Source organism: Brachycentrus maculatus, unplaced genomic scaffold (assembly GCF_059751285.1).
Source record: "Brachycentrus maculatus isolate JH-2025_06_01 unplaced genomic scaffold, ASM5975128v1 h1tg000721l, whole genome shotgun sequence".
NCBI classification, from domain to species: Eukaryota; Metazoa; Arthropoda; class Insecta; order Trichoptera; family Brachycentridae; genus Brachycentrus; species Brachycentrus maculatus.
The window spans coordinates 136,636-158,289 of NW_028281452.1; the positions used below are offsets into that span (position 1 = coordinate 136,636).

The 21,654-nt window shown below is 31.0% G+C and overlaps 2 protein-coding genes across 4 annotated transcripts in view; one reads left to right on the forward strand and one right to left on the reverse strand.

Moving 5' to 3' along the window:
- LOC148300412 (receptor-type tyrosine-protein phosphatase T-like) overlaps window positions 1–21,654 on the reverse strand; it is a gene marked incomplete at its 3' end in the record, with an annotated part of 214,519 nt that overhangs the window by 123,303 nt on the left and 69,562 nt on the right. The window lies entirely within an intron of this gene.
- On the forward strand, window positions 591–20,305 carry LOC148300415 (juvenile hormone esterase-like). Of its 3 annotated transcripts, none has more exons than XM_088274837.1 (4): window positions 591–817; window positions 2,917–3,323; window positions 13,009–14,360; window positions 20,077–20,305. In XM_088274837.1, exons 2-4 carry the CDS (start codon window positions 3,105–3,107, stop codon window positions 20,270–20,272), a joined length of 1,767 nt encoding a protein of 588 aa, XP_088130963.1. In that variant the 5' UTR covers window positions 591–817; window positions 2,917–3,104; the 3' UTR covers window positions 20,273–20,305. The 3 variants fall into 3 exon arrangements, with proteins under 3 accessions (XP_088130963.1, XP_088130964.1, XP_088130965.1); XM_088274838.1 differs by having other exon boundaries at window positions 3,093–3,323; XM_088274839.1 differs by having other exon boundaries at window positions 591–650; window positions 3,093–3,323.

The window sequence follows — 21,654 nt, forward strand, 5'->3', positions numbered from 1 at the left end:
TGCACAGACCTCATCTCACCAATAGATGTCTTTAGTGAAGTTCTAGTGATTCAAGAACAAGGTTTCTAAATTGGTTCATTTATATAGAACTTCCAAGAATTTGAGTTGCGTGGTTGTCAATAATGGGTAGAATTGGTGAATGTTACACGTGTGTAAAGTGATCACTTAAACCAGCCTGTGACGGTCGTCAGCCCCGTAAATGCCGAGACTTCCATATTCTTCTTCATCTTTGATGAGATGTCAAAAAAAATATTTTTTTTTTTAAATGTTGTTCCACCAAAAAAGTGAGTAAATAAACTCAATTTTATATTCGCAAGTGATATTTCTTGTTGATGTTTTTGAAAATTTGTTTTAAATCGGCTGCAAAATTGCTGTAAAGTAAAAATAAAAATATTGTTCAAATCCAAGCTATGGTTGAACAACAAACGTCTGAGTCTATTTTAAAAGGCAACCACATGTCAATAAATCAATTCTGAACGATATAGCCGGTACGGTAAATGTCATGTGTCGTAAGTAAACCAATCGTGAGTAATTAAACTAGACAAACAGCGCTACTGGCACCTGGAACACTGCACCAGAACTATACCGCTAGTACTGGACTAACCACATCACGAATATATTACCATAGGACACGTCGAACAACCTTCCAAGTGCGTGATTATTGTATAAATCAGTGAAATATGTTGTGAAATCGATACCAGAGCCGTACCGCTATTACTGGACTAACCACATCACGAATATATTACCGTAGCACACGTCGAACAAACTTAGAAGTGCGTGGTTATTGTATAAATCAGTGAAATATGTTGTGAAATAGGTAACAAAGCTGTACCGCTATTACTGGACTAACCACATCACGAATATATTACCGTCAGACACGTCGAACATCCCTCCAAGTGCGTGATTATTGTATAAATCAGTGAAATATATTGTGAAATCGGCACCAGAGCTATACCGCTAGTACTGGACTAACCACATCACAAATATATTCGTAATGTGGCGAGTCCAGACATACCACATCATGAATATATTGCCGTATGACACGTCAAACAACCTTCTAAGTGCGTGGTTTTTGTATAAATAAGTGATATATCTGTGAAACCGGTTAAAATTAAGAAAAATACGTTATGAAAAATAAGTTCTTCAGAGTAGTTAAAATTATCGAGATGAAAATAAGATTTCAGGATAAATGGAGTGCCTAAGTGAAAAGAAAAGAAGATATATATATATATATATATATATATATATATATATATATATATATATATATATATATATATATATATATATATATATATATATATATATATATATATATATATATATATATATATATATATGTATATATATAAATATATATTTATATATAAACATATATATATATATATATATATATATATATATATATATATATATATATATATATATATATATATATATATATATATATATATATATATATATATATATATATATATATATATTTTTATATATATATATATATATATATATATATATATATATATATATATATATATATATATATTACATATATATTTTTATACGTTAGATATGGTTGGAATTTAGTGGAATTTCTTCCTATACAAATGTATGGACAGTATTGATTGTACACTTCATATTTTTTTAAGTGCATTTTCATTAATTTATGCCATTTCAACAAATATTTATGGATATCTCAACACAGATGAAGAAGAATATAGAAGTCTGTGTTTGTTTTAGTATTGTTTGTTGAAGTATGTTTTATCCATTTCATTGTCAAGGTTTCTTATAATAAATAAAAAAAAACTGTCAGTTTTCAACCATAGATGTCGCCTTACAGGAAATATATTTTCTATTAAAACAAATACGACAAAAATTTTTAAATTTGAGTTATTTTTAAAATTTTAAAAATTTTTCAATCAACAAAAAAAAGTTTATAATATAATATATTAATTAATTGTTTATAATATATTAATTTCATATACGAAGTTAAAAAAATATAAATTGCTTTCTCAACTCAATCATAGATGCTGCCGAGAACTCACATGTAAAAGAAAGTGTCAATTATGGGATATATAGACAAGTTACCAAAATTTGAGAGGTAATTTAAATTTGAGAGGTAATTTAAATTTGAGCTCTCAATAATGGGTGAATATCGCAGATGAAAAATCAGTTATCACTTAATGCAGCCTATGACAGGTTGTTATCCCTGTAAATGACTTCAATATTTTTAACACTCTCTTCATCATTCATCGTTCACTTCGCGTAATACATTATAATGAATGATGCAATAAAAGATAAAATTAATTGAAAGGAGAGTATAATGTTACCATAACATAATGCTTTTAATATACAAATTGTATTCAATTTTCTTCTTCATCTATGTTAGGATTCATATATAATATGTTTGAATAATATCTTTTAAGTGTTTCAGAAGAATTAAAATATAGAATTTGTGAAAAAAACTTTGGACATTCTTAAAATATTATGAATAATTACAAGTGTCGTTTATCTGTGAAAAATTAATAAAAGTGTAATATTCCTTCAATTATTTTCTGAACGTAAGTTTATATATTAAAAACTGATGATTTGGAAATTCGAACACATGTTTTATGACTTTTAAAGATATTACAGTATAAATATTGACTATAAACAATACAATATACTTATATATGTATATATATAAAAAAATAAGCATAAATTAAATCAGTATATCAGACCTAAAAATGGAAGTATAGCTTCCGAAACTAGTCGTTATAATAAAATAAACTCAAGTGGTAAAAAACAAGTATTTTTCTTTTACAATATAAATAAAGACTTAAATAAATACAATAATACAATAAAGAGTATAAATTAAACAGTACAAATATAAATATATGTAAAGTATTTAGTGCGAAATATTTTGTGAGTTAATAGCATCTGCAAGATTATACAATATAAATACAAGTAACACAAAAAACGTTTAGTAATAAAAATTAAGAATATTATTTTGAAATATAGAATAAAAATAAAACGATTAAAATATAGATGTATATTTAAATGTTTATGTGGATACGTTGCGAAAACTCTAGAAATAATTTTTAATTCATTAGCGAATTGAGAAGATGATCCCGAAGCTAATGAAGGTGTTATTAGCGTGTGTGATTTTCCAATATGTCATCAATCAGGACGTGTGGTGCCACGTGTCGGAGGAGGCAGTGGTGGAAGTGGGCCAGGGGAAATTGATGGGGTGGAAATTGAAATCTGTCAATCAGAAGACGCCGTACTACTCGTTTCAGGGCGTCCCCTACGCCCAGCCACCCATAGGAGAGTTGAGATTTATGGTTAGTAGACAATTTTTCACCCTGTAAAAGCATCCCTTAGGATTGATATTTATTACTGGCCGCCCTTACCCGGGATTTCGACAAAATGTTCGATTTTATCTTATTATTATTATTGAGAATGAATTACACGATTTAATGCCAAGATTTTTAGCAATCAATTTCTACGTATTTAATATTTAAATCGTCGTAATATCAAGTACATTTTACTAATACAAAGAAAATAATAAACAAAGCATTTATATTACATCTGTTCACTTCGTTACTTACTTAGAAACATTAAACTCATGCCTTTAAGGGAGTACTCTCAAATATGCAAAGTCAGTACCGGACGGTCTAGAAGCACATACGAACAAGATTAAATGCTATAAATTTACTAAATTAAATTACGTTTTATTTGTATAAATAAATCTTACTAACCATCACGTATATTCAAACAAACATATACGAGTATGTACATATTTAGTAGTCTTTTTTTATTTATTATTATATATTGCATAGTAGCATCCGATACACACGTACTTAAGTCGGCGTTAATTAATTGCACGCGGGTTTTCATAAAATACGACATAATTTCATTGATCCTGCGGTGCATTTGCTTGAATAAACGAACGTGTGCGACGGTACTAATGTTGCTATATTATTACCTAATGAATAAATAAATGTCTCAATAAAATTATGGTAACAGAAAGCTTTGTATAAATATGAGTGGCTTCAAGTAACGTCACTTACATTTAAACGAATTCATTACGTTTTACTAAAAGCCCATCAGAAATAATTAATCCTTTGTAAGTATAAGGGATTGAAGGTTTCAAAGGAAGCTTAAGGGAAGGCCCATTTGAAAAAACCTCTGATTTTATGTATGTACGAAGGTTAATACTAGCATTAAAGGACAGATACGTGTCCTATATAAATTAGGGAACATTTCTGGAAAATATTCCAACCAGAGTATAATCATTCTGAGAGCATTTTTATTAAAATAAGGATTTCCCGGCGATGCCATGAATTCACAAAGCCTTTATTTCATAGCATCGCCGACATAGGGTTGGGTAAATATCCCTCATGTGGAATACAAATTGATAATGTTGATATTTTATTGTGTTTTCCATTATGTTTTTTTTTATGATTGTATATTCCACTGAAATGTAAGAGTTATAATATCCATCCGACAAAATTATTCGATTTAACTTAAAATTTTGTAAACATACGTATGTATTTATATATATATATATATATATATATATATATATATATATATATATATATATATATATATATATATATATATATATATATATATATATATATATATATATATATATATATATATATATATATATATATATATATATATATATATATATATAAATATATATATATAATATATATATATATATATATATATATTTATATATATATATATATATTTATACATATAATCATATATTTCGCACGTCGTTTCATGAGTGAGCTTTAGACGGCATCTATTGCTAATTTGGGTAAGATTTTTAGTCAAAAGAGACCCTTATTTTTAAATGTTTCTCCTCATACATACTCGCCGATTATTTCGACTCCAGAGCCGATCGCATTAACATACCTGACCATGCCAAATTTTTCTCGGTCTTCCTCTGCTACTTTTTCCAACTACATTCGCTTCATAATTTTTTTTACCGTTCTTTCCTCACTCATTCATTCCACATGTGTAAACCATCTCGACACACCTTAAATTTTATCGATAATGCTTGTTCCAGCTTTGCATTCATTCTTATATCACCATGATAAACTTGTTGTCAAAGGGTCTTAATATTATTTTATGGTAATAATCCTTACCTATCTAGTAGCAGAATAATTTTAATCGTAAATAAGATTTTTTTACAAAAGTGAATACAATTTTAGTTGTTGGGTAATATATTCAAAATAAACAAGGTTTGTTGGATTGAATTCTACATTTATTAATGTATATGTTAATACGTCACGCGTTTCGTCTTCTTAGGACATTATCAAACACTCTGTTTGTGTTTGATAATGTCCTAAGAAGAAGAAACGCGTCACGTTTTAATATATACATAAATAAATGTAGAATTTAATCCAACAAACCTTGTTTTATTTTGGATATATTACTAAACAATTCAATATGGAATTCTACCAACTGTCTGCAGTTCCAATAAACAGTTTTAGTTTACTTGATGATCCCAAATAATATTTTGCATGCATCTACTAATAGTTTTAGTATTTTTTTTATAATTTTGCAAAAATTATTTCTTAAATACTTAAATATATTGTTCGTCACAACCTGCCCCACCCTTGTCACAACTGACCCCCCGGATGGGGTGAGTTGTGACAGTTTCCATAATTTGTAAAATTTCATTTTTTCGCCTTGTTTTTTAGGGAAAAAAGATATAATACCAAAATATTGTAGGTAAAGAATCATTTATTTTATTTTTTAATTTATAAAACTAACTAACTAATTAACCATCACGCCGCTTCCCGCAGGGTTAGGCAGAGAGAATCGAACGCCACACCACTCTGTCTTTGCAAACATTCTTTGCCTCTTCTACATTCATGCATATCCTCATACATACCCGACGATTATTACTACTCCTAACCTGACCACTTTCAACTATTTGGCATACCTGATCGTGCCATATTTTTCTTGGTCTTCCTCTGCTCCTTTTTCCAATTACATTCGCCTCATAGATTTGTTTTACCGTTCTTACCTCACATCTTTCTTAATTTTATCGATAATGCTAATCTCAGCTTCGCATTCCTTCTTTATTACACTATTCGAACATCTCCTGACCCTAAAGGATTTCCTTTTTTTGTAATTTAGTAACAATACGCCCCACCCTCCCCTACATATACAGAGTTCATCTAGGTTTACCTACAAAGGTATTTACATTACCTAAACCTACTTGCGTGGATCGATGTGAGAATGGGATTGCGATTACGGGAGAAGAGAAGACAAAGATACGGTGAATTTTCGATATTCAATTCATAACCAGAAAGTAGCCAAAAAAGTAGGAATATCGAGTAATTTTCTTAAAATTAAAAATATCTCTTCGATTAATTAATTGTAGAAAATAATAGGATTTTTTTGTTTGTTTAACTAACTAAATAACTAACAAACTAACTAACCATCACGCCACTTCCCCGCAGGGGTAGGCAGAGAGAATATAACGCCACACCACTCTGTCTTTGCAAACATTCTTCGCCTCTTCCACGTTCATGCATCTCCTCATACATACCCGCCGATCGTTACGACTCCTAACCTGACCACTTTCAAGTATTTGGCATATCTGATCGTGCCATGTTTTTCTCGGTCTTCCTCTGCTATTTTTTCCACTTACATTCGCCTCATAAATTTGTTTTACCGTTCTTTCCTCACTCGTTCGTTCTACATGTCCAAACCATCTTGTTTAACTAATGGAAATAAAAACTGTTATAAGAAAACTAACTTACTAACTATAATACAAAATCGACCGAATATAGAAATGACTCCGTATGACGTATTTTTAGAGAAAAGAAAACCGAATTTCCACCTTTAATTTTAATCAAGCTCTTACAAAGATACAATTACGGTTTTAATTCCGGCAAGAGTAACCACGCCACAATTTATTATGATTAAACATTGCGATTCTCAGACCTTGTTTATTCTTTAGCTCTACGACGCAATAGGCTTTTGTCTCGATGTTGGATTATTGACTAATAAATTAATATGTAAAATCACAAGACTATCGGTAAAATTCTTATTGAAATCTGTAGAGAACTAAGGGAGATATTAAGGTTTAAACATTGGATATATGAATAAAACGAAAAACGTGCGTTCGCATACGTCATCAAATTTCCGTCATCGAACGTTTTATGACGTCACATGGTTTATTGTCTATGGTTTATAGAGCTGTAATAGTAGTAGTATGGATTGCTTGTTTACCACTACACTATCATTTGTAATATACACATATGAGTGGAGGGGGGAGTGAGAGGGTGGACCATAGACATCAACAAATAAAGCCGCAAATAATTTAGCAAAGACACCAACATTAAAATAACTCCATAGTTTCTGTGACGTCATTCATTGCCAACTTACGAAAATAACGTTTTTTCGAAGGCGAATTTTCCAAAAGAAAATGATGAATGAAAATATTGTAATAACTCCTGAAATTGGAGATAATCCAGATTTTGTGAACAAGTATTTGGACACACTCAGAATGATGTGAATGAAAATATTAATTATATCAGCTGTTATAAACACGTCACGAGTCTAATACAATCCTTTATAGGCTGAGTATGTTAAATTAGATATTTCTCCCGTCTGACGAAGATCCATTTGATTTGTTTTTCCATTTTGACATAAAGACACAAAAAAAAACATCTAATTCGTCCGAAATCACGGACGCCTTGTAAAAAATTCGTCTGTTTTTCATCGTCTAAAACGTGTTTCCGTTTTTATAGCCGTTTTGCCCAATTAATTCCGGAAGGTCTGAGTGTGAGAACTACTCAAGACGTCAGATTTTCCGTGCGGAATTATTTTTCTTATTTCCCTTCTTTGCTGTTGACCATTTCAAACCCGGGCGAATAAAAAAGGTTTTTTTTTTTGTATGTATTAATTTTTAAATATAAAATGGTTACTATATACCCTCAAAACAAGTCAACAACTGTTTAGTATACAATGTAAAATACATGAAATAGTTCAGAAAGTGATACATGGGGACATGGTGAGCCATACAACCAAAACGTCCTGGCCAATTAAGAATTGTACTATCGTAAATTTAATTTTTACTACCAAAATAACCGTAATTTGCAAGTAAATTATAAATGGATAGATTTTCAATGAAATTAATACAAATTAATTGGTATTTTAACTAATTGTTTTTATTTGTTAGCTACTCAGAATTTAGTATAATTTCTAAACAAATCATATAAATAAATAAATGAATATTTTTTTACATTATTCACCATTGGAGAGTTTGATTAAGATCATTATGAGATATCACTACCCTGTCAACGTTAGGGGATGAAAGAAGTATTATGACGTCATGTTATCCAATTATCCCTTTCCCTAGTTATAACTCCATGGCTGTGAGCCTCCCGTTATTTGTCAGATTACTTAAAACTTTCGTCGCTCTACTTCAGAAATGCGAAACTATCCTCCAATTACTCGACTAGTCTTGCTCAGCTGGCAAACTCTGGGAGGGTTACGAGTATTTAATTCTGACCCATCTTTCTTGAGGCTCACAGCCATGGAGTTATAACTAGTGAAAGGGATAATTGGATAACATGACGTCATAATACTTCTTTCATCCCCTAACGATGACAGGGTAGTGATATCTCATAATCATCTATCAAACTCTCCAATGGTGAATAATGTAAAAAAATATTCATTTATTTATTTATATGATTTGTTTAGAAATTATACAGCTTGTACATAAAAAAAAGTAAAATAGTTGGATAAAACCGAATTAGATAAATCCACACATTGCTCACTCCTTTCAAGAACGTCATAAATCATGGAAAATGTACTATATCCCAGCAAAAGAGGCATATTTTTAACTTAATATTTACCCGCTACAGGGCAGAAAGTGTTGTTTTTGCATTTTAAAGAAAAGGTATTGTTTAATTATGTTTTTAAATAATATATAAAAATACTAAATATTTTTCAAATGAAGAAAAAACTTTCAGATTTTACCTAAAAAGATCTGTTGCACATTAAAAAATTCAAAAATTGGCTTCATATTTATTTTTAAAACATTGTATTACATTTTTAAACATTAAAAACGTTCTCCTGAAAAATCAGGTTTTTTGAATTATGACGTTCTTGAAAGGAGTGAGGGATATTTGTGATAAATACTGTTGTATATGTAAACATGTATTATATACATATATATATACATGTATACATATAAATGTGTAAATGTTTGATTCCCAAGGGGGGGTGTAAATAAATATGATTGATTTTACACCTTGCCTTCATGCAAGTAACGATCAAGATAACATCGCGTCGATACGATTCAGTACCTTATGCACAATTGGGTGCGTATTGATACATTGTTAATCAGATACATTGTTCCATGCACTGATTTGATTTTTAAATATTTTTTTCGTTATCAAAGAACGAATAAATATAAGCAGAAATGCGTATTCTTTATTTTTACTGATTACCCTTATGGATATTACTACACATGTTGCTATGGGCCTATTAGATTACTATCTCTCAATTTGTGTAACACAAAGCAGCTCTTGTGACGTAACACCACGTTAACAGGTCAGAGAAGATCGCAATTAATCTAAAATACGAAACGGGATGAAACTGGAAGAGAGGGAAATAGGGTGATGATAAATTAAAACTTGACCCTTGACTGTTTATTATTGGGGGTATTCTCCTACTACGTATTATTAAACCGATCCTGAAATTATCCATCTGTTATTTCTCTCACTATTTTAACTAACTGTTTAATAAAAGCTTTCCTCATTCCTACTTGGATGCCTGTTGTGAACGCACACTTAGTGTGTCATAAGATGTTCCGAAAATTTTAGTTGTGTGATTGACAATCATGGGTAGAATCGGTGAATGTTACACGTGAGTCAAGTGATCACTTAACCAAACCTTTGACGGTCGTAATTGCCTAGACTTCCATATTATTCTTCATCTATGTAGAGATAATCCAGATGAACCAGTATTTGGACACACTCGAAATGTTGTATAGAAAAAAATACGCGATGTTCAAATATTGAAATAAGGAAAGAATGCAGGGCTGAGATAAGTATAATCGAAAAAAAATAAGAAAAGTGTGTTGAGTTGATTCGAACATGTGGAACGATTGAGAGAAGAAAGAACAGTTAAACAAAATTATCAGGTAAATGTTGTTGGAAATATAAGCAGAGGAAGATCGAGGAAAACTTGGCATCATCAACTATTTCAAATACTTGAAAGTAGTCAGGTCAGGAGTCGAAATAATCGGCGGGTATGCATAAGGAGATGAAGATTGTTTAGAAACACAAATAAGTGTGGTTCTCTATTTCCTCTGACTGCCCCTGCGGGGAAAAGGCTTGATTGTTAGTTGGTTATATGTATATATTAAAACAAAATAAATCATACGATTGAATATGCGAGTACATATAAAACATTCTGGAAGAGAGGGGACTTAATGATATATGTGTGCTTTGTGGTCATATATATTTATAAAACTTTTTTTGAACTGAATTTGAAATTACTTGTAAACGAGGATAATTGGTTTTTATTGGAAAAAGTTTGACAATCCATTATGTCTCGGAAACACAAACAAAATTTGAACAAACATTTTTTACAGTGGATAATATTATCAGAATCGTGTTGTTACATCGATGGTTAAAAGTTTTCAGCTTAATTATGTACGAATAATTTAGGGGAAAACATATTGTGATGTTCATATTACAATTTCGTATATTCAATTTGCCAATTAAATATTCAAAACAGAAATAAACAAGAAATACGATTTTATTATTTATTGATTTGGCATTAACTTTGTGGAATAAAAACATTATTGGAAAATAAAAATACAATTAAAAAGAACTTGTAAAAGTCCATAGTATTGAGTTTATTAATGTAAAAACGACTATTTCTTTTATGTTTTGCTCTGACATTTCGCTCACTCCTTTTAACAACGTCATATATCAAAAAACTTGATTTTTCAGGAGATCGTTTTCAAAGTTTAAAAATATAATTAAATGTATTAAAAATAAATATCAAGCCACTCATTGAACTTTTTACTGTGCAACAGATCTTTTTAGGTAAAACCTGAATGTTTTTTCTCCATTTGAAAAATATTAAGTATATTTAAAAAATAATTAAACAATACCTTCTCTTCAAAATGCAAAAACAACACTTTCTACCCTGTAGCGGGTAAATGTTGAGTTAAAAATATGCCGCTTTTGCTGGAATATAGTACATTTTCTGTGCATTTCGAAAACATGACGATTCTTGATTTGTGATGTTGTTGAAAGAAGTGAGCGATTTATTGGTGGAACTTCATTTTATTTATATAAGTTTTACTTGGTAAATATTAGTATTAGTGGTAAAACTTAAATTTAAAATGGATAGATTTTACCACAAAGTGACTGTCGAATCAATTAATGAAATTATTCAAGTCAGTACGATTAAAAAAGGCAAAATGTATAGGAAATAGTTTTGTACTTGAAACATTCGTGTTTTAAGAAAAAGTGGTTTTTACCAAGTAAAACTTATATATAAAATAGATTTTACTACAAAATGACGAATCAATTAATAAAAATGGTTCTAGATTTATCTATACATAATATAAATATAGCTGCGAAATTCAATTCCATAATAAAATTTATTTAATTCTTAACGTAATTTTATTTATGAAAAATCATTGAATTAAGAAATATTTTTTCAGAAAAATATATTAAATTAAATTTTTTATCCTTGCCTTGTTGTGTTTATATCGTAAAGTTTAGTGTAGCTTACCACCAGTCTGAGGATGTCAGTAACGACGAAAGCCGGTCACTAGTCAATTAAAATAAAAGTTTATTTATTTATTGATTTGGCTTTTAATTTGTATAACTCCATTTTAATTTATAAATAAAATTTTGAATCAAACACAGTTTACTGAGTCTACTGAGTTGTATTTTAAAAACAAAACACATAAAAATTAACATTGTGATAATTGTTTCGCCTAGTTATGGCATTTCCAAACGAATGTCTTTCGTTTGGAAATGCCATAACTAGGCGAAACAATCGTCACAATATTAATTTTAAATGTGTTTTTTTAATAAAATACAACTTAGTAGATTAAAAAATCTATGTTTGATTTAAAAATTAATAAATAAAATAAAAGTTTAAAAAGTAAATAATTGTTTTTTTATTATCCGAATAATCAGGCGTTCTTAGTAAGATCATTATGGAATTTCGTGTTTAGAAGTAATGAAGAGTAGAAGTTAGTTTACTGAGGGGTTGTAATGATAATAATTACAGCTATTATTCGGGTTTAAAGAGAACTTTATCGCCGTTTCTAGTTCGCGTGAATCCGCAATAATGGACTTGTACACTCCAAATGAATGTTCCACAACGCAAATTTCGGTCAAATCAACAACGTATTGTGTAAAATATAACATAATTATTGTTGTAGACCCCGTCTTTACCATATTTGGGAGTAAAAGATTATAGTAATCTTGGCATAATATTTTTTTTGATAAATATTTTTAATTGTTTTATCATGTACTCTTGGTTTTACGATTAAATATTGGAAAAATAAGACATTAATCGATAGTTAAATATACCATTAAAAATTAAATTCTCTCAAGGTTTTAACCCCTCAATATTGATGAGCCTACTCACGAAGTATTCTTTAAATGCTCCTTACTTCTTACTGAGCATACTTACAGATTGTAAAATTCTCTTAATGCTACAATAATCTTAATATTAAAGAAATATTAATGCAGTGTAAAATTATTTGAATGCTCGTTATTCTAAATATTAAGGAGCCTACCCATGGCCATAAAATTTTCAAAAAGCTTTAAGGCGAAATACACAATTTTACAATATTTTTGTTTGTTTGAGTTCAAACGCATTTAGTTTATTAATTTATTTCTATTAATTTGATTGATTTATTGTGTTTTGGTATAAATATTGTAGTATATAATTTTTTTAATAATAACCAAAGGTTTAGTGAAAACGATTTTTTGTTTTCAGCCGCCGAAGCCTTTGATGAGATGGGAAGGAACATTGAATGCCACAAAAGACGGAGTCCGATGTCCCCAAGAAGACCCACTTCTAGACAGATTTCCAAGCGGAAAGGAAGACTGCCTTATCCTAAACATTTACACTCCAAACATCAACCAAGAGTCACAAGACAAACTGCCAGTCATGTTCTGGATTCACGGGGGAGGATTTGCAACAGGCTCTTCTAGCACCCTCCTGTTTGGTCCAGACTTCTTCATGAATGAGGGTGTTGTTTTGGTCACAACCAACTACAGACTGGGAGCTCTGGGGTTCTTGAACACAGAGGACGAAGTCATCCCTGGAAACATGGGACTCAAAGACATCGTTCTGGCTCTGCGATGGGTTCAGGACAACATCCAAGTGTTCAACGGTGATAGAGACCAAGTCACAATTTTTGGGAACAACGCGGGAGGAGCAGCTGTTTCTCTTCTTATGCATTCCCAGATGGCAGAAGGAACCTTCCACAAAGCCATCTGCCAGAGCGGAGTATTCGAACTCCCTCATCTGTTTTCACCAAACCCCAGAAAACGAGCTTTCAATCTAGATAAGCTCCTATTCAAAAACTCTGATACTTCAGAAGAACTTCTCAAGAATTTGAAGAAAGTTAACGTAAATGATATAGTCAAAGCGACTCCCAAAACATTCGATAGCACCGAAGTCAGAGACAACCAAAAGAGTATTTTACCTTTTGGGCCATCGATTGAAAATGTCACTTCATCTCAAAGTACATTCTTAACAACGACACCAAATTCGCTCTATCAATCTAATTTTTTAAGTGCTAAAATACCTTTGATGATCGGATTCAACTCCAGAGAAGCGATAGTCTTTTTGAGAACACTAATCAACGATCCAGAGATACTTGAGAAGCTGAATTATAACTTCCAATTTTCAGTACCTTTAAGAGGAATAGAGTTCAGTTACAATTCTGATGAGTACAAACACGTTTCAGGAAGTATCAAGAATTTCTACTTCCAAAATGGCGTCATCAGCAATAGATCCATGAGCGAATACGTCGACTATGTGTCCGATGGAATATTCTACCCCATCCATAAGACCCTTACCAAGCATTTGAAGGCAACAAGCGCCGAAACTTATTTCTACAGATTCTCTTTCGACGGAGGTCTCAATTTCTTCAAGAATTCCATTCTGAGAGACAAAGGAAGTATTAAAGGTGCCACTAACGGAGACGAGATCTGTTATTTATTTAAATGCGATACTTTGGGAGAGAGTTATAAAGAGCTCCTGGAAAGTATCGTGGCGCCAGACGAGCTATTGATATCTGAGCAGATGGTTCGACTTTGGACCAATTTCGCCAAATTCGGGTGAGTAAAATTACAATCAATGTGTACAAAACTACAATCAATACTTGGGTGATCGAGTAAAAAAAAACTTCTTTGACGAAAATTCCTTACTTAGCTCGGTTTTTGGATTTGACGCCTTCAGGCACCAATCAGTAGACAAATTCGGTTGCATACTGTGTATTTCTAGCTCCTTATATATGTATAACACAAAGCTAAGTACCACTACTCTTATGAAGTATGTGTTTTATAGATCACATATACAAAACCGAAGAGTATGATAAGTTGTATGAGGTTATAAAATTAGACAAGTAAACGTAAAGATAAGTATTATTACTCTTATAAAGTGTGTCTTGCGGATCACACAAACTAAGCCAAAGGCATCAGTATACTGGCGAATCTTTATATACCAGGATATGATAAATTGTATGTAAATTAGATAAAAAAAACGCATACATAAGTATCATTACACTTATAAAGTGTTTGTCTTATAGATATTAGTATAACAGGGTTTGATAGGTTATGTGAGGTTATCTAATTGAATAAACAAACACAAAGAGAAGTACTTTTACTCTTATAAAGTGTGTGTCTAATGGATCACATATACTCACCCAAAGGCGTTAGTTTGCCAGTGAATCTTTGTATACCGGGGAACGATAAGTTGAATGAGGTTATAAAATTAAGGTAAACAAACGCAAAGATAAGTAATATTTATTAAGTGTATATCTTATAACGCTCACTCCTTTCAAGAACGTCATAAATAAAAAATCATCAATTTTTAGTTTTGCGTGTTTTCGGAATGCCCAGAAAATGTACTATATCCCAGCAAAAGCGGCATATTTTAAATTTAGTATTTACCCGCTACAGGGCAGAAAGTGTTTTTTTTTGCATTTTGAAGAACAGGCATTGTTTAATAATTTTTTTTTAATATGCTAAATATTTTTCAAATGGAGAAAAAACCTTCAGGTTTCACCTAAAAAGATCTGTTGCACAGTAAAAAGTTCAATAAGTGGCTTGTTATTTATTTTTAATACATTGTATTATATTTTAAAACTGTAAAAACGTTCTCATGAAAAATCAAGTTTTTTGATATGTGACGTTCTTGAAAGGAGTGAGCGATATGGATCATACATACTAAGCCAAAGGCGTCAGTATACTGGCGAATCTTTGTGTACCAGGTTATGATAAGTTGTATGTAGTTAATCAATTAGACAAACAAACGCTTAGATAAGTACCATTACTCTTATAAAGTGTGTCTTATGGATCACACATACTAAAATAATTTCAGTATACCAGGATATGATAAGTTTTATAAGGTTTAGTACGTATTTCTTAGAAAAATGTTTAAACTTATTATATAAAAGGCTCCGGGGAGAAAAAGTTTCATGGAAATAAATTAAAATTTGTTTGATATTTCTGGTATTTCAGTGTCGTAAATAAAGATAGTAGAAATACAAATTTGTAAGTAAAATATTGCTGAAGGACTTTCGTAAAATTTAAGACTTTAAGAGTTGTTTTTGTTGACACAGTGAATACAATGTTGTAAGCCCACCTTATATATATATGTGTGTATATCTTTACATGTATATTGAACAGATTCTCAAACTGTTTTCTAAAGCTCTCCTTTTTCAATTAAATATTTTTTGCCGCGAGGCAAGGCGATTCAGCTGACTTGGCCATGTACTGTACGCATGCCTCCTGAGAGCCGCCATCAAGCTTGCCTCTTTTACAAGGTACCAGGTTTGCGCCGCCCAGGACGACCACTGCTGACAATTCGTCGGTAGTTCTCGTCTGAACTTCTGGACGCGGACCTGACTTGGGAGGATGCAAGGGAGCTGGCGGTCGACAGAAAAGCCTGGAGACAGTTTGTGGAATCTATATGCTCCACATAGGGAGTGGATGTGGTTGAATGAATGTATGAGGAGATGCATGGATGTGGAAGAGGCGAAAATTGTTTATAAAAACAGATTGGTTTAGCGTTCTATTTTCTCTGCTACTCTTGTGGAGATGCGAGGTGATGGTAAGTTAGTTGGTTAATTTTTATTATTTAATTTATCAGACAATTAAGACCAAAAACTATTTTTAAAGATGCTGCCGAGAACTCACCCGTGAAAGTGTCAATTATATAGGCTTTATTCAACATCCGACGTTTGAGTAGTGTGGTTGTCAATCGAACAAAAATATAAATTTTTGGATATTTAGAAGGCTTACGACCTGTCATAAGCTGGTTTAAGTGATCACTTCAAACACAAGCTTTCTAGGTGTCAATTAGAGCAAAAATAAAACTTCCAAAAATATGAGTACCTACTGTGGTTGTCCATTGAAATATAATTATAGATATCTGGATTTTTATAGAGCTTACGACCTGCCAAAACCTGGTTTAAGTGATCAATTTAAAGACAAGCTTTCAAGGTGTCAATTACAGCATTAATATGATAGGTTGTTAATAATGGGTAGAATGGTGTATGTTACACGTGTATAATGTGACCACTTAAACTAGCCTTTGCACGTCCTTCATCACCTTTGTTGAGATATAAAAAAATAATAAATAAATAAATTGTTTTTCATCTATATTTGAGTATCTCTGGTGTAAGAATCTTGACGAAACAAAAAGGTTTTACGTTTATAAGTTTATTTCGTTTGTGAGAAAATAAAGAGATTTAGAATAGCTACCCTTAGCTAGTCCTTTTCATTTTCGTAAGGTAACATTTTAACAAATGAAAAATTTGCGAAACATTTTAACTTAATAAGGACCTTTCATATTACGAATTGATGTATGTTTATTCAGAATTATTCAACAAGAATTGTAAGGGAAAGTTTTAAAAGTCTTAAAATTTTGGAAATTGTATTAATATATTTAAGAAAGTATTATAATTAAGTGTGTTTTAAAAATGTATGTAAAGTTAAGCATAGAGTTGGCAAAAGAAAGATAAAAGTAGACTGTATGCAGTCGAAATACCATCTGTCAGACGAATGTGCGGCATAACGATAGTTAGATTGTCAGGGAAAGTTAGAAAAGGACTTTAATTTAGGATATTGAAACCTTCTTCACAATGGATTATGGAAAGTAAGGCGTAGAGTTGGTAAAAGAAGGAAGAAAGTAGACTGAATACAGACGTATGATAGATGTTCGAATCGCAGGAAAGAATGCAAGGGTGAGAAATAATAATAATAATAAAACCCCTATCCGCACACCAATGGTGCATAGAGCACTGCTTCATATGAACACATTGTTATCTCGCTCGTTTACACACGAAGGAAAGGTGATCAGCCCTCCGCTTCAGGTACCAGTCCAGGGTAATATTGAATAAATATTACTGTGAAAAAATCACTTATTTTTATTTCCCCCCCTTGGAATCGAACCCGGGACCTCCAGAACAGTAGCCGAACGTGCTGACCATTACACTACAGAGGCGGAGAAAAGCATCATCAATTTAATTAAGAAAGGGAAATAAGCAAACGTTCATATTATTTATATGTATATATATATATATATATATATATATATATATATATATATATATATATATATATATATATATATATATATATATATATATATATATATATATATATATATATATATATATATATATATATATATATATATATATATATATATATATATATATATATATATATATATATATATATATATATATATATATATATATATATATATATATATATATATATATATATATATATATATATATATATATATATATATATATATATATATATATATATATATATATATATATATATATATATATATATATATATATATATATATATATATATATATATATATATATATATATATATATATATATATATATATATATATATATATATATATATATATATATATATATATATATATATATATATAATTAATATTAGGGCGTCGTCATTGAGATGGTATTGGATACTTTTTCAGGTTTTAAAATAGCAAAAATAAAATACAATAATTTATTTTGCGCAGTTTCGTAAAATACTACCTCAAGGACAATATTTAATTCCAGCTTAAGTAATTAAAATAATATTTGGACCCAGAAATACGTAATCGTAAAACCAAATTTGTCCACTTATTGGAGTGATGAATCAACTAACCATTATGCAACTTCCTCGTAGGGGTAGGCAGAGAGAATAGAACGCCACACCACTCTGTCTTTGCAAACATTCTTCGCCTCTTCCACGTTCATGCATTTCGTCATACATACCCGACGATTATTACGACTCCTGACCTGACCACTTTCAAGTATTTGGCATACCTGATCGTGCCAAGTTTTTATCGGTCTTCCTCTGCTTCTTTTCCCACTAACATTCGCCTCATAATTTTTTTTTACCGTTTTTTCCTCACTCATTCGTTCCACATGTCCAAACCATCTCAACACACCTTTCTTAATTTTATCGATAATGCTTATCTCAGCTTTGCATTTCTTCCTTATTTCACTATTCGCACATCTATCATACATTGTTTTGTCGCACATTCTTCTGAGAGATCGCATTCCGACTGCATTTAGTCTACTTTCATCCTTCTTTTGCCAACTCCATGTTTCACTTCCATACATTAGAGTTGGAACCAGGACTCCGTTGTGCACTGCCAGTTTAGCTTCCGCTGATAGGTTTTTATTTGCTATAACTGATTTCAGTGCACCATTCACTTTGTTCCCAGCATTCTTCATATCACCATTTGCGTTAAAACGTTCGAATCCAAAAACCGAATAAAGTCACGACTTATTTGAATAAAGCCGTTGTTAAATTCTATCGCAAATATCTAATTCGTATAGCCTTTATGTTAAACTCTATTTAATTCTAGATATATCCGGTGCTGATGATATACGGCTGTAACGTTAGTAAACTGATTGAAGCACATGTTTCTACATACTGTGTTAGATCACGTTAATTTATGCAGAATGTGTTACATGTAAAATATTAATTAGAGGTATCTCGTATCTATTGTTAATAATACATAGTCTTGTCACAAGAGGGTGTACATTCTTAGGGTGACTATGTATGCACAATTAATGACAGTATTTGAAATATTTATTTTTCATGTTCGCAATACAATGGTAGTAAGACTATCAAGTAGAATATATTATTTTTTGAGATCTCGTCAAAGATGATGAAGAATATGGAAGTTTGAGCAATTATGGGACTGACGACCGTCGTAGGTTGGTTTAAGTGATCACTTAACACACGTGTAATGTTCACCAATTCTATCCACTGTAATGTTTATTCAATATTACCCTGGACTGGTACCTGAAGCGAAGGGCTGATCACCTTTCCTTCATGTGTACAAAACGATCAAAATAACACTGCGTGTATATGAAGCAGTGCCCTATGCACAATTGGGGTGCAGATAAGGGTTTTATATATTATAACATATTATATCGTAGTGTAATGGTCAGCCCGCTTGGCTACCGTTCTGGAGATCCCGTGTTCGATTCCCAAGGGGAGTAAAACAAATATACGTGATTTTTTCACTGTAATATTTATTAAATATTAACATGGACTGGCACCTGAAGCGGAGGGCTGATCACCTTTCCTTCGTGTGTTAACGATCAAGATAACACTGTGTTTATATAATGCAGTTCCCTATGCACCATTGGGGTGCGGATAAGGGTTTAAATTGAATTTTATATATTTGTATGTACAAGCTGTATAATTCCTGCACAAATAAAATAAATAAATCAAATGAAGTTCACTAACGTAAATGATCGATTGCTTTCAGTAACCCGACCCCGCTGAAGGAGAGCGTCCTCCGTAACATAGTCTGGAAGCCGGCTGCTCCTGAAAACCATCACTTCCTGGATATCGATCGGGACCTCAGGATGGGTGTCAATCCAGGAGCGAGGAATATCAATTTCTGGGATGGCATATTTGCCAAATACGCCAATGAACATCAAATTACCAAAACCGAATTATGATGAAACAAAAATAAAGATTTGATTTTATTTATTGTTTTGGCGATTAATTTGTAAAACTCAATTTTGATTTATATATTAATTGTTCTGAATATTATTAATATTTAAAGCATTTACTTTGTGGTTTGTCATTTTTACATATTTATATTTTTACAAAAATGTTAATAAATAATTCTATCGCACGTTTAACCTCGGCCCGTAACGCATGTCTGTATTGAAAACTATAGTGCATGTTGGTCTTTGGGTCGACCAAAAATCGCATGTGTTAGACATTTTGTTTAGTTTTGAGTGTGTGAATGGTGCTCGGCTGTCCAAATTTGAAACACAGTAAGGGAAATTTTTTTGTAGTAGTTTTTTTTGCATTTATGGACTAAGTAGACTCTACTTAGTCCAAAAATGAAAAAAAACTACTACAAAAAAAAAATGTCCCTTACTGTGTTTTAAATTTGGACAGCCGTGCTATGGTGGTGAAGGGTAGTATTATTTGCATGCTGTGTTTGTGAGTGATTGTCCTGACGAAGAGACGGGTACGTCTCGAAACCGGTAGACGTAAAAATCTCGGTGAGTGGTTATATACGAATTGTATTAACATTTTTGTAAAAAAATAAATAAGTATTAATTGTTAATCAAATCAAACACAGATTTTTTGCGTCTACTAAGTAGTATTTTATTGTTAAAAAACATATAAAAATGAATATTGTGACAACTGTTTCGCCTAGTTATGGCATTTTTAAACGAATTTTTGAACAGTAGGTTATGTTATTTCACAGGAATTTTTGAAAAGTAGGTTATGAGATTTTCAAACATTCGTTCGATAATGCCATAACTAGGCGAAACAATTGTCATAATATTATGTAACAATAAAACACAACTTAGTAGACTTAGTGTGAAATTTAAATTATCTAAATAAAAAAATATTATTATTTATTTCCGAAATCTATTACATTTAAAACTTTTATGTGAAAGGGATCAAGGAATATTGCATAAATATATAAATATATATATATATATATATATATATATATATATATATATATATATATATATATATATATATATATATATATATATATATATATATATATATATATATATATATATATATATATACTACTACTACTACTACTACCATCACGCCGTTTCCCCGCAGGGGTAGGCAGAGAGGATGGAACGCCACACTCTTCTGTCCTGACATACACTCCTAGCCTCCTTCACATCCATACATCTAGTCATACATGCCCTCCGATTACGCAGACTTTTGACACCGCCAGATTTTAGGTTCTGATTGATCTGATCGTGCCAAGTCTTTTTCGGTCGTCCACGTTCTGTTTTCCCTCTCACATTCGCCACATATATTTTCTTAGTCATTTTCTCGCTATCCATTC